Genomic DNA, 14,890 nt, shown 5'->3' on the forward strand with positions numbered 1-14,890 from the left:
TTATTATTGATGCCTGTCAACTGAAGGGTGCTTTCAGGAAGTACTGGAACTACTGTTTGCCACTTCACTATTAGATACTATACTCATTTAAGCAAAAAAGAGAAAATTAACTAGGCATTGGTACCCCCATAAAGACATATGATTAAAATCTCTCTTGTTCCTCAGTTTTTCCCACTACTTTCACTTTTCGAAGTCAAGAACACTGGGTAATTACTTACAAAGAACTTAGGAGCAATTATGTACCAAGAACTTTAAGGAATGCAATGCATAAGCAGGTCTCCTGTTCTGATCCATGATGACAGCAGATTTCTCATGTTAGTGAAACTTACTAATAAGAGACTTCATACTTTGAAAGAAGGTATGTGTATCCACAAAATATTAAGGAATATCTTGTGTCAAGGTCAAGATTTCAAATTAAGAAGAAACAAGTCAAATTATGTGAAACCCGCCCCAAAAAAAAAGCCTAGACAAGTAGATACCCTAAGACATCTGAGATTTGACACAGCCAGTATCTGTTGTTCCACCTTTACTTCTCAGGTAGGGAATTGGGAGCAAGCAAAAAGTCCCAGTCAAGTATTGTTTTAGAATTTATGTTCAAGCAAAATATATGGCTGCATAACACAAACAATTCAATGACAAAATTCTGCCACACCAATATGTAAAATTATTTATTTTCATTTTAATCATATGACCATTTCAGTCATCACAAAGGTTTTTTTCTTAAAGCATTTGGGCAATTACAGGAAGAAACAGGCATTTTCATAGGTTTCACAGGGTCGTACTTCCATCTGCAGGCACCCAAGTACCTTCAAAAATCTTGAAGACCTACATCAAATGTAGCTCCCTCATTGATGGATCTCTGATCTTCCAAACAACATGTCACTTCTTGGAGATGTCAATGAAAGGTTTGTTTTTTACCTGTAAGCCAAACCAACCCTCAAATTACTTCAGTTATAACAGATCACTTAAAGCTTTTATTTGGGTCTGCTTTTAACTCTTTTCTACTCAATGTACATTTCACAATTTGTTATTTTTATTATAGCAAACAGCCCTATTTTCATTAATCATAGAGACTTAATCTAATCTTTTTCTAGAAGACTGTCACAACACAGTAACATCTGTTCAAATGCTGAACTATGTATTGGTAGCCCTGATCCCCAAATCCCAAAAAACCCCTAGTGTCCTTCAGGACAAATGCAGTCCACAGCCCACCAACTTTAACAATTGCATCTCCCTTGTACAAGTCACTCTAGGAAGTTTTCTTCATCTGAAAATATAACTTTTACTCATGAATGGGCACATAGTTCAGCAGTGGCTTCAAAAATTCAGCACTAGGAAAGTCTTAAGATAGGTATGATACTCAACTCAGCAGCAAACTGTTGAAAACCACCTGCTCCAAAATACAATCTCACTGACACTGTAGGATTGTCTGTCATTAGAAATTTATTTGCAGGACACCTTCGGCCACTTTTAAGCATCATTCATTTAATTTACACAAGCATCTCATTAATCCCTATGGTTTCTGTGCAGAAAAACGGATGTCGTGATCAGGCAACACACTGAAATTTTGGCTGAACCAAGTGATCTCACTGATTTAATTTCTGTAGGAGCCCTCCTTTTTCCTATGAGTGTAACCATGTGAAAGCGTACAGATTATCAAAATTTGCCCACTTAAGAAACACAGGTGGAAGGAGAGGGGGAAATAAAAGAGCTGGAATTTCCCAATCTGAAAGCAGGTTTTCAAGCAAAAACAGCTGTCATCTTGAGGACAAATAGAAAGACATAAAAAGTATGGTTAAAGAAAGCTCATTATGGTCATGTATGAGTTAATTTTTGTTTTTCAAAGGACAGGAATTTTTAAAACTTAAAAACGCCTCCAAATGTGGCAAACATAGAAATCATGTGGACATACTTTTCCATAACAGGAATCCTACTTCTAGCAGAACTACATTCCAATGGTCTCAAAAGCAACCTAGTGGATAGTCTAATTTGATATGATAATGTTTACACAGATTTTCTCACACTTGGGGTCTGGAATGTGATCCAGTAGATGTTTTCTCCTAGCATATGAAGTATTTGAGGTTGATTTCGTCACAAACATTAAGTTAGCACACATGGATATCCTTCACATTCATCATTCATTTATATTAATTTCTCCCCAAAACCTAAGACCAAAGATAACGATAATACAAACTACATTGAGCTCATCAATAGTTTTGTAGTGGACACTGATGCATGGACAACTAAACACTGAATTAAGACTTTTACCCAGCTGGAAATTTATCAAGATTGTTCTCTTTTATTTTGAAAACATGGAAACAGATCTGATCTTTTTCTTGAAAACAAATTAAAAACCCTTTTCCTTTATATTATACTAACCAGGGTAAGATGTCAAATACCAACTGGAAAAGTTTCATACAAAAGTTGTGCTGAACCGCACAATCTGTCCTTGGAAGATTTTACCAGTTTGGCAGACTAGTCTGAAGGAAAATGTTTCCTGTCAAATGGCTTATCAAAACCTCCACAGATTATTTTATAACTTCACTTAATACCAAAAAAATGGCACCTACTGGCTTTTCAAGTACAATTGGATGATCAGGAAGAAACTCTGGCTTCTTCTGAGAGAGAGAAACATTTGAAAGCTTCAGAAGGAAATCTCTGCTGTATTGGATCCTTTCTGTAAATATACAGAATCACTAAGTGCAACATCATTTAAGGGATTAAGACTGGGAATTCAGAAAAATTATTTGGTTACTTATAGAATGGTAGAAGTGCTGCATGTGGAATATAAAAATCAGTTTTAAAAACAGAAATAATTTAAGTCTTATCTTGCATCAGGAAAATTTGTAGTAAATTACAGAACATTTCACTTAAATTTAAATTTAAATTTAACAAACTGACACAGTAAATCAACACAAAAGAAGAAAAAAAGGTGAAGCCAACCTTATACCAGACAGACTCCCTGTATCTTGTTCTAATTAACAGAAACACCACAAACTGGTCTTGAAACCCACAAGAAAATCGGTGTATAACTCACACCAAAGTGAAACATATTTCTAAGGGAGAGATAACAAAAATGGGGTTTCTTTTTCCTTTGAACTAGTAAGTTAAATGTCTTTCAACACCTAAAAGTAATGAGATCTGCTGCTTGTAAACTGGCAAGCAGATTAACAGCAGTGAAATAGTTCTGAGGGGTTACACTGAATCAATAAGAGTCAGGGCCTTAGCTCAGAAGATGTAGGTTTCTCATTCGAGTTTATAGCACGATCTCTACTATGACAAAGCCTTGGATACAGTATGTCTAGCCATGTCTGTATTTTAAGCTGGTATTCTCAAACAAGAGCAGAAACAAAAGGAAAGGAATTAGGCAAAGAAGGAACACACTTTATCTCCGGTCCTTGATGACAAAAAAGTTTATTCATTTAGGAATGATGGGCTTCCTCCAAGATTGTTACACTATCACCTGACCGACTACAGGGTTTTTTTTAAACTGTAGGATATTGACAAGAGAGAAGCTGATGACATCAACTGTAACTGGAATTTTTTCTTGCCTTTGAACACAAACAATTGCAGTAACTGCTGAAGCTACAGGAGAGCATGTGGGTAACTTTGAAAAGAACAATTTAAAGAATACAGCATGTGTGAAAATTTACAGCTTGTTTCCTCCCCCCTTAATTAAAAACCTGTGAAGATGATGACTTCTGTACGGCCTTTGATATGGTCCTCTGCAACATCCTTCTCTCTAAACTGGAGAGAGATGGATTAGATGGCACGGACTGTTCACTGGATGCGGAACGGGTTGGACAGTTGCATCTGATCTCATGTTGGAACTAGTCCAGAGGAGAGTCCCTAAGTTGATCACAGGGTTGAAACACCTCTCCTACAAAGACAGCCTTAGATAGTTGGGGTTGTTTAGCCTGGAGAAGGCTCTTGGGAGACTTTGGGGTAGCCTTCCAGTACCTAAAGAGGACCTACAAGAAGGCTGGAGAAGGTCTTTTCAGAGGCATGTAGTGATAGGAAAAGGGGGAATGGCTTTAAGCTGAGAGACAGTAGGTTTAGGTTAGATATGAGGAAGATATTCTTTGCTGTGAGGATGGTGAGGCACTGGAAAAGGTTGCTCAGAGAAGGTGTGGATCCCCCATCCCTGGGAGTGCTCAACATCATGTTGGATGGGACTCTTGGCAACCTGGTGTACTAGAAGGAGCTCCCACACATGGCAGGGGGTTAGAACTTGATGATCTCTTAGTTCCCTACAATCCACATAGTTCTACAATCCAAAATGCAGTGGTCATGCCTGAATGTAGATCAGTGAGTGAGAAGTGGTATCCCTCACAGTTTCATATTTGAACCAGTACTACTGAATATCAATGACAGACAATGGGATCAACTGCACCCTCAGCAAATGTGCAGATGACCCCAATGGTATGGTTGACACATCTGAAGGACAGGATGCCATCCAGAGGAACCTGGAAAAGCTCAAGAAGTGGGCCCATGGGAACTCCATGCTGCACTTAAGCACTGCAGAGACAGACAATTGAAGCTATAGTACCACTGAAGAGGTATCAAATGGAAATTATTATCTAGAACCTTAAGTACAGCTGAACATAAATGGAGTTCTAGAAGAAATTTTACTGGGCAAGGAAAAAAAAGGGAGAAAACAAACGACTTATTTGTAAGCAGCAGCTGAGTAGCAGAACCTTTAAAGTTGTGTTACTGTGAAGGAAAAGATTACAACAATCAGCAAACAAACAAAAGCCCTTTGAAAACAAGTGTGAGAAAAAGTCTGACGTTGTGGATGGAGAATTGTGGAGTAGACTCAGGGAGGCACCACAGAGCAATTAACCAGTAAAAAAGATCCAAGGTGATGGCTTATCCAAGAGACCAGGATCTGATCAGAAGCCATTTAAGATCTTCTGGAACAAAACAATCTCTACATACCACAGGCAGAATCGATGAGAAAGGATCAGAAAAACATCACCAAACAGACAGAACTTCACAAATCTGACACCTAACTAGATCCAAAGAACAGCCTCTATTCTATTTATCAAGATCAAGAGTAGGAGAAATTAACTTGGGCTTGAAAGGGATACATGGCAAACTTATTTTCAAGTCAGTAACACATGACAGAACAGAATACTGCTCAAGAACATGAGATGGCAACCTCAGACTGACAAGAATAGGAAAGGTACAATAAAACTTAAAAGAATTCTTTCATTTTTGAGTACTAAGAGCAACAGAACAAACCACATCTTCAAAGATTACTTAAGGATTGGAGATTACAGACGGATGCCTCATTACAGGAAGACACAGACAAAAGAAATTGTGTCAATAACCTGGGTCACTGATGCAGTATCTGTGACATGTTGAAGAATGAAAAATTAGGTAGGGAGCAGGACAGAGAAGTACTGTGAGAATTCATTTGAAATCTGAGATTATCCCTTAATGAAAAAAAAAAAAGGAGTAAAACTTTGACTTGTTTAAACTCCCAATACTCTATGAGTACAGTGGCAGGCAGTACACAGAAAAAAGCATAAGGAGCAAACATTAAGGACAGTGACTGACACAAAAATAAACCATACAGGAATAATGATTTAAAAATTAATTCATATTTAAGCACCCAAATATTAGTATTTCAGAAACACCACAGTAAGAGTAGGACAAGGAAACCAAAATGCTGAGTTCTTAAATTGATTACATTCAATAGCCTTTATGCCATGACTGACCCCTGCAACAGGCTAATGCAACTTAAATTTGTACTTCTACACACACAAGCAATCTATACAGACCCAGGATTTTGTGTGAAGAATTTTTTTTCATGTTTAGGGTCTAGTTTTTTTGGGGGGTGGTTGTTTTTGTTGGTTTTGTTGGGTTTGTTTGGGTTCATTTAAAAACAGATACATCCCTCTATGCAAGCAACTCTACCCGTGGAAGCTTTCCACCTCAGTTATGGTCAACTTTTACACCTTTTCTGGAGTGTTATGTGAAAACCAGAAAAGTTTCATAATGCTCTCCAAACTATAAGTGCACTGGTTGATCAGAAAAAATAAAATGCAGCCCACATCACTTCAAACTTCAGGTGTCCTCCATCCAGAAAATACAATCCTGACACAGCCCCCCACGTAATATTTTACCTTTTTTTGCTCCTGATTCATGTTGTTTTGGTTGACCGAGCATCACAGTTTGAGTTAAGATCTTCACTTCAGTCATTTCGGGTGACTAAAATAGGAAAGACAGTTATGAAGCTTATCTCCTTTAAGCATATTAAAACAAGGATACTTGTTTCCTGGTTAAAAATAACAGCTGTAGCACAGTTTGATTTGAACCTGTAGAATGTTACTCTTTATTATATACAATAAAGGAACAGTTCAATAAAACAAACCAGATGAACATATTTGAGAGACATATTTTACACAGAATTTTACAGAGCTATTGCTAGTTTTAAAAAACAATAGAATTATCCCCTCCTTTTCTATTATCCCACCTAGACTGCAGCCACAAGCTGCTACATTCGGGAATAATAAAGGCAGGAAGGACTTTCCTTAAGACCAAAGGATGGACTTGGATTCTGTCCCTTAGCAAAAATGATTGTTTCATAAGCATAAAGACCAAATATCCACAGTATAATGCCAAGTTTTTTCCAGCTGCCAAAATACTGGAGAGTGTTTTGGAAACTCAGAAAGCAGTTCATCCTCAACTGTTTGCCTTAGCTCTGAAAAGGCTCTACAGGTTTGGCTAAGGAATCATCACATCATTCTGAGTCAGATGGGAAGGGGACAAGAACTGAAAATTGCTCACCAAGCAATAGGGCACTACTCAGATGGTATCTGGGGTACCCATTAAATAGTTCATGGTCAAAAGTATCATTAAAAAGCCTTTTCCACATACTACACTAAAGAAAAAGTTTAAAAAAATATTAAAAATACAGCTACACTTTTATCAAACAAATGTAATATGCAGCAACATTGAGCCAAGTACTGATGAAACTGAATATTACAACACTGATGACCAGAGGCTTATTTAAAAGGGAATAGTTTATTCTCCTCAGTAACCAGTGCTCAAAAGACAAGTGTGCTAATTTCCCTATGTGGGATCAAAGGTAGGTTCCCAACACCTTGACTTTTTTTTTTCATTTTTGTTAAAGTCAAAGGCAGCTTGCAGAAGCTTCATATAATAAAGAAGGACTACAGGATTACTAAAACTCTTCTAAAATTTAAAGAAAAGCAAAAATGAAGGAACAGGCATTTGTTCTAACAAAACCAAAAACATTTGAATGTTTTTTCCTAAAAAACAACATTCAAATCAGAATCAACATAAAATCAAACTCAGATTATGAAACATTAAGCATTCCAGTTAGAAGACCTCAAACTTCATTTTGCAGCAAAGAGCTACAACCAATTTCAGGTCTGAAGGACAGATTTATACCATGTCCAAACCCAACCATTTCTAGCAATAAAGCATGAAGTTTTATGCTTGCTGTCTCAAAAGAATTTGTGCATGTGCTAACAAAGAAAATTCTGATGTTATTATTTACACATAATAAGCAAAGACAGAATACATGCACTCAAAGTTTAAAAGAACTGACTTAAATTCAATGAAGACTAAAGAAATGCCACACAGACTTTCATAAGAAACCTAAATTCCTAAGCTGCATTTTTCAGCTATTAGTGCATGCAAATACCAGGGAAAGGCATTCCTGAAATTCATAATTCTTTTCAACAGCTCTGACACTGCTGGTTTAAAACATTCAGAGTCAAGAACACTCCTAGCTGGAAATAGTTTTCATTTGGTTACACAGTGGATCAGCTGACCTCCAATTTATAAATAACCATATATTTACTCAATACTCACCCAGTTAACCTTACTCTGCAAACATACTTCAGTGCTGCTGGGTAATTCAGTCCGGATGTTTAATGCAATGGGTGATGCTGGTGAAGATAAAACATGAAGAAAAAATAATTTCAATAGACTCCACAAGATTATTTTGTGATACTTTCCCCAAGAACATTCCTTGCTGCACAGAGATTATATGGGCATTTATTCACAACTTAAAAGCACCACATCAGCACCCCTTTTCATTTCTTCCATAAAATTTATGCAAAGTAAAAATTTATGATGTCACTTAGCTTCAGTCCACACCAGCACAGCTGATGATTCTCTGGCCACCAAATATTTCTAACTTAACAATAATAACAGCTGTAATACTGCAATATCTAGGAAGCATATAGAGATTTAAGAACAAAACAAAAATATTAACACCTGACATAAATACTGCATGATTTTTTTCTTAAGCTCTTTTCGTCTTTTTGTTTTAAACTTGTATGAAAACTAGGTAAGAACAATGCAGTGCAGTGTACCGTACTTGCAATAAAAACTCGTCTATTTGTTAATTATGTGTACTTTATGTTTTCAATAGCAGGAGTCAACTAACCCAAGAAATCCAAATTTAACAGAGAAGCCTGATCCAAATTTCTGAAGCCAGATCTCAAGATGTCAAGCTAGAAAAACAGCATCAATGAGTTCTGTACAAACCTAATACAATTTGAATTCAGATTCTATCAGAGAGACAGTGTACTGAGATCAACACACAGCAAGATATTTATTCAATCTAGTTTGAACATAGTAATTTAAAAAACAAAACAAGATACCTTATACATCCTTGGTTTTGCCCTAAACATAACCCAAACTTTGGCAAAGTGAACTGCACCTTAGCTATACTACTCACCTTGTTTAGAAGACAGCTGATGCACAGGTCGTGCTGGCTGAAGGGACTTGCCAATAAACTTTTTTGCTTCTGTAACATTTTGAAACATCGCACTTCAAAAAAGCAGCTGAAATCATTAGCATTCAGTTTCACATATGGATGTTAAGCAAGAAGAGCTATCTACCTACTCCTTGTTAGCTGCATTTGACAAGGCAATATTATATCTGGGCAGGAAAAAGCAGAAAGGTCTGATGCATAGATGTTTTTAGATGATTGAATATGCTGGATAAAATGTGCATGAAGACAGAATGAGACACCTCTCACATTCTTCCTTCCAACTAAGCTACCCTAGCTGCTTCTCAAGATTTTTTCCTATATATCTATGTATACATTTGGAGAAAGGAAATGGGAATATGTGATGGAACTAAGGCATCTTCTAACAATTTACTTCAATGGGTTTTTAGTTAATTAACATCAGCATACCCCTTACATTCTGCTGTCTGCACAGGAATTCCTTACGTAAACTTGCAAAACTGTTTTTTAATACCTACTGTAGTTAAATTAATACAGTTTTATATCTTCCCACTCAGTTTAGCTACTCTAAAAGCATCAAATACTGGTAAGGTGATGCTGGGCTGAAAAATCTCACACTTTCAAGTAAGCAATCAGTTGGAAAATGTTCATTTGTATTATCTGTATTTTAATGTATCTTCTTCCCACTCCCATCTCTTTCGTCAATTGGGAAATTCTATGATTTGAAGGAACCTCAGCTTCTTTCACAGAACAAGAATACCAGAAAGAACAACAATAAAAATGATACTGAATTTTTTTTCTGTAAATAAGTTTACAAGACAAGGGAGTAATTGTTATAGCAAAAAAAATTTAAGAAATTATCACAACTGCAAGAGTTACAATGACATCCATTTTCAGTACTAAACAGGAAAAGAGAGGTCAGACTATTTAAAATACAAACCAGTATTGTACCCCACTTTAGTTGGTCTTTGCATTATTGAAGAAAACTACAAATTGTCCAATAATTTACTACATTATAATTTTTTGAACATTTCTAACATAGTCAAGTAACAATTTTCCTACATGCAAAGTTTGAGCCCACTCAGGTCTAGAAACCAAGTTTAATGGTCACTGTCTGAATTAGAACAACTTAACTAAAGCTAGGAAAAAACCTTCTGGTTTGATTCTCTGATTTTCCTACCTGCTCATCTTAAAAAAAGAAGACTTAAAAGCTGTAGTCAAAAGCAGGAATGCAAATTCCTGCAGCTGAATTAACTTCAACTACAGATACGGATAACATATTTCATTTTATGCAGATTAGGAAATCTGTATAAATCATATTTATCCTAGATACCAAATTTCCACAGAAAGCAATGCAGTAGCAATACATCAGAAGAGTGAAACAACCTCCAACAAACAGGGAAGTTTTCTTTCATGCCTGGACTACAAATGATATGCATGCTTTTTAAAAACGGGAAAACATGTTTAAGAGGCTGGCTAGCTTCTAGAATGCAGCACATCTGTATTTTTTTGTTGCGTTCTGGCAGTAAAAGCAAGTTGAGTGGTGACAGCAAAACAACACATTTTGCCCCTCTTCCCTCACACTCCCCCAGGAAGAGGCTAGAAAAGATCTCAACAAGTTATCTACCCCAAATTCTTCAACAGCGTTCTTTCTGACCACTCCCAAGGACAGCGGAGAAAGAATAATTTTAATAGCTGAGCAATAAACTGCTTCCATGAGAGACTACTGCAGCAGGGACAGCATCCCAAGAAATGCGCCTCGCGAGGCCACACGGCTTCCCTGCGGTCATTGCCCAGCAGAAGGGAAGCCTTCTGGCACCACCAAACAGGCCCAGCAGCAGCTCTGCAGAACCCGCGATAATTTTTATTATCTCGGAAAACTGGACACTGACAGCAGCCATCTTACGAGGGCCCATCTCAAGCGTTTGGAAGGCTATTTCCTAAATACGTGGAAGCGAATTGACGCTATTTTCGTGAAAAATCCCCACGAGTAACCAAAAACTGACCCTCCTGCCTCGCCCGAAATGACACCGCACTCGGAGCCCCACAGCCCCTCAGAAACTAAACCTCCCTCCGCCGCCCGGCACCTCGCCCCCTCCCCAGCCGCCGTGCCCTGCTGTGGGCCGGGGGATGCCCAGCCCACCTCCAGCCGCCGGCAGCACCCGTGCCCCGCGATCCCGCTGGCCGTGGGTCCGCTGTGCCCGGTCCGTCCCTCAGCGCCGGCCGGGCGGGGCGGCCTTCGCGCGGCGGCTCGGCCGCGGCCGCGTGCCGAGCGGGGCCGTTCAACGTCGCACCGCGGGCCGCCCACGGCCGGGCGCCTCCGGGGCTGTGCCGCCGCTTCCCGCCGGTCCGTGGGATTCGAGGAAGCGGGGCACACCCGAGAGGTGCCCTACGAGGCCCTACGAAGGAGCAGGAGAGGCGAGATGAGCTGCTGCTGCCCAGCTCGCTCTGCGGTTAGACTTGAGAGGGACTGTCCCCCTCTCTCCTACTGTGGGAGTCGTGTTCCTCAGGGCCTTACAGTGGAAAGTGGGAGAAATAAGCGACTTCTGAACACAAATGTGAAGCCACCTTAGCTAACCTCATCCAGAAAGCAAAGGGCAACCTGCAGGCCTTGGAAAGCTGTCAATGAATTGGGACACTGCCCTCACCAATGTGCCCCATGCACTGGGCAGGAGTGACCAGAGATCAGCCTCTGCCTTGTCAGTTACAAAAATCATGATTCCTGCACACTTTGGAAATTCAAATGTATTTTTTGTCACAACATGTAATCAACAATAACAATGGACATGCCCTGATAACTCCCAGAGGAGCCGACTAAAAATCCCTGATGTCAGTTTGCTGGACTTCATAGTCACCTCACTTAAGTATACAACATTACTTAAAAGTCCTTAAGTTTTTGTTGATTATTTTGATATATATTTCGTATCACCTAGTAAGAACTCCAGAGGTTCAAAATAGGAAGGTAACATCAAGTACATAATTACATAAATAGCAAGTGCTTAATTATTAATATCCAATGTTAAGATGAGTCCTGGCTAGTTTATGAAAACTGTTGTATTGTTTCCATCAAGCATCTTGGTTCTTCTCTGCTGAAGTCTCTGAATTTTATTAACACAGGTTACTGTCCCTGAAAAAGTGGCTATTTTATACAGACATCATGCTCCTACGGTCTTCTAACACACCATCTTCCAGTTAGTTTCCTGAACAGTTCACACATAATGCACTATCACCTTCTTTTTGCAGACACTAATGCAGCAATGTTTATACTCAATGTCCTGTTTCTTCTGACCCACCATCCATTCTCACAAGATTGTCGTGTAAAACAGTTGCTCTCTTGTTCATATCAACCATTCCCTTAGCTACAGAACTAATTATCAATTATTAATATGTAAGTGCGCATAAATATTAAATGTCTTTGGCTGTTACTCCAGAACTGTTAGTGATGGGAAGGCCAATTGGGAAGATGGGGATATTAGGGCTGGTAATGGCTGTTTCTGGAGGCACTGACCATCCCAGCAGGAGCAGTTATCACCTCACACGCTGCTGCCCGTGAGTTGGCAATAGCAGCACGGCCGGCTGTCCAGCGCCTGGCGTAAGGAGCACTGGACTGCAGCCATTTCACTGATCCCAGCAACCTGCTCTCTTAAGCAACTTTGCCTGTGCCTAGAGAGAATCGTGCTTCTGACTGTGGGAGATGAAAACATAAAGTGGAAAAAAATGTTAGCTTATCAGTCGTCTCTCAGTTTGTCTGGTGCAGGTAACCACACTGCTGGAAATTTCTACTTCATTTGGTATTACGTTCATACATTAAATGATGCTAATCTAGTGTTCTGTCAAATACCTCATATATACAATAATTTGAAAGGCCAATGACAGGTCTAGCCAAGAGAGATTTATTATATGTTGCAAAATATAAATATTAAAGGTTTTACAGCTGTGGAATGTATAATGCATATATGTAGGAAGAAAACCACCCCAAAACCAACTGGTTTTTCTATTTGGTGAACTTACCAGAGAAATTATTTATTTTTAACATACTGATTGTGTTCTTAAAGGCTGTAGATTGCAGAAAGTGACAGAGTCACACTTGCTCCCTCCACTAGATACGGTTCAGCAAAGCAGAAAACATTTATGAAAGCCAGTATCAATATTGCACGTGTAAAAATGAGCAATTGCACATCTAAATGAGCGTGTAATTGTAATTACACATGATTTTAGCTTTGTAATGGATGGCACTTAACAGCAAAGTAATGGTTTTGTGCTGAAATGAAAGGACTCTTGGGTCAGCCTGAGGGCAGACTTGTAGCTGCAAGTTTAAAAAGCCATTTTCACTGTAACTTGATAGTCAGCTGTGCAGCCAAATGTAATCACTCTATTTGCATATGTAATTGTGATTCGTTTAGCAGTACTTTTTTGGGAGATGTTTTTTTTTCCTAAAGCCACTAAAGCAAAAACAAAAACAAACAACCCCCCCCAAAAGAAACAAACAAACAAAAAACCTAACAACAAAACCCCCCAAACCATTATTTCCAACATTGTATGCTTTATGAAGCCAGTCAACAGAACACCTAGAGATAAGAACATACATGTAAATATATACATGCACACACAGAATATTATAGTTGTACTTTTGTGAAATGGCTGCTTTCAGCTAAACTAGTGACTTGTCATGTGGGGGCAGCCCAGGGAAAGAACACAAAAGCTTTTTTACCCCCTGACTGTTCCTGAAATAGAGCTACTTAATATATTGAGGTTCATCTTTCAATGGCATTGAGAATACAGAATATTAATAATGAATATTAATCTTGGTTTTTTTTACTACAGAAACTTTTGAATTAAAAGTGGGAAGCTATTCCTCTATTTAGTGCTTACCATGTATAATCGGAGGAATGATTATAATCACCATATAACACTATATAATATATCAAGTATATATTTTTCACATGTGAAAATTCTTTCAAGTCTGTCAACTGTCAGGCTTCTCAAATAAGAATTTTGTATTTTCCTTTAAAATTAATTTTCTGGTAATATTACTTGTTCCAGATTCCCAATATTTTTCTTTCAATTTCTGATTTCTTTAAATGTGGAGAAAAAATCACAATGACATGAATCAAAAGCACTGTGTAAGTACCAAAAAAATTCCCAAATGACAGATAAAATTAATTTTATAAATAAAATATATATCAAAATTAAACATTCACCAGTTTGGGGCAGGTCTGCCTTGTTATCCCTCATTGCTGAGGGACGGCAGTACTGAATTGCAGAGGTTAATTACTGCGCCTGAACTGAAGTTGCATTCAGGATGCACTGAATATTCTCAGTAACTGCAGACACTGAACATCAGCGTTTCAACTGACATTATTTTGTAGGCTCTGAAACACCAGCTGCGTGTCCTGTTTCCTGAAGGGAATCACAGCAGCCGCAGGCAGGAGGATTAAAAGGCAGAAAGGCCCATGAAACCTGTAATCTCTGCTGTCAGAGTAGCTAGGTAGCTGGGTCCGTGCTTACTGCCTGGACCAGCACAGGCACTGCACCTTTCTCAGTGTTGCCCTTTTGTTTTGATGCACAAAACTGTGTTTCTGTTGAAGAATTAGCCTGTGGAGAGCATAGCTCAGATGCAGAGCTTGAGTTTGCTATGGTTGTATTGGATAGTGGAAGAAGATGCCATGGGACAGTTGAAGCCTAGAGAATGAAAAATGATAGACTGCGGCTAATAGCTTGATGAACTAGCTTTGTATATATAGGAGGTATCAGAAAGTATCAAGGTATCTGCTGTTTGCTTTTTTTTTTTTTTTTTTTGCATTAGCAGAAGCAAAAGGTAAAAAGAAGTTAGGAAAGATTTGTGGTTCTGCTTAGAATCAAAATTCATCTATCATTATTCATTACAAAGTCATATCATCTATGTACACATACACTTAGCAGTAGATGGATTAAACAAAAACAAAAGACAGAAAAAAACACCTCCATACAGTTCTCTTGGGTGTTTTTAGATATTCACAGGGAAAGAGACACACACATTTAATAACTAATTATATTCCTATACAAGTTCATTTTGCTTTGGGAAAACTGAAATTCTGAAATCATGGCTTAATAAATTTAGTGAAAGTTTTGCACTTTTTTTCTGGACCAGAATTTCACCTGTTATTTGTATAGATT

The 14,890-nt window shown here is 38.3% G+C and overlaps 1 protein-coding gene across 2 annotated transcripts; it reads right to left on the bottom strand.

Moving 5' to 3' along the window:
* Positions 1 to 655: 655 nt before the first annotated feature.
* C2H8orf88 (chromosome 2 C8orf88 homolog) lies at positions 656 to 11,033 on the bottom strand. Of its 2 annotated transcripts, none has more exons than XM_085053171.1 (6): positions 10,878 to 11,033; positions 8,723 to 8,828; positions 7,849 to 7,925; positions 6,132 to 6,216; positions 2,571 to 2,677; positions 656 to 918 (listed from the first exon to the last, which is right to left on the bottom strand). In XM_085053171.1, the coding sequence occupies exons 2-6, from the start codon at positions 8,808 to 8,810 to the stop codon at positions 880 to 882; spliced, it is 396 nt and encodes a 131-aa protein (XP_084909297.1). In that variant the 5' UTR covers positions 8,811 to 8,828; positions 10,878 to 11,033; the 3' UTR covers positions 656 to 879. The 2 variants fall into 2 exon arrangements, with proteins under 2 accessions (XP_084909297.1, XP_084909298.1); XM_085053172.1 differs by having other exon boundaries at positions 8,723 to 8,814; positions 10,878 to 11,011.
* Positions 11,034 to 14,890: the final 3,857 nt, after the last annotated feature.

Source organism: Lichenostomus cassidix, chromosome 2, assembly GCF_008360975.1.
Source record: "Lichenostomus cassidix isolate B80296 chromosome 2, HeHo_3.0, whole genome shotgun sequence".
NCBI lineage: Eukaryota > Metazoa > Chordata > Aves > Passeriformes > Meliphagidae > Lichenostomus > Lichenostomus cassidix.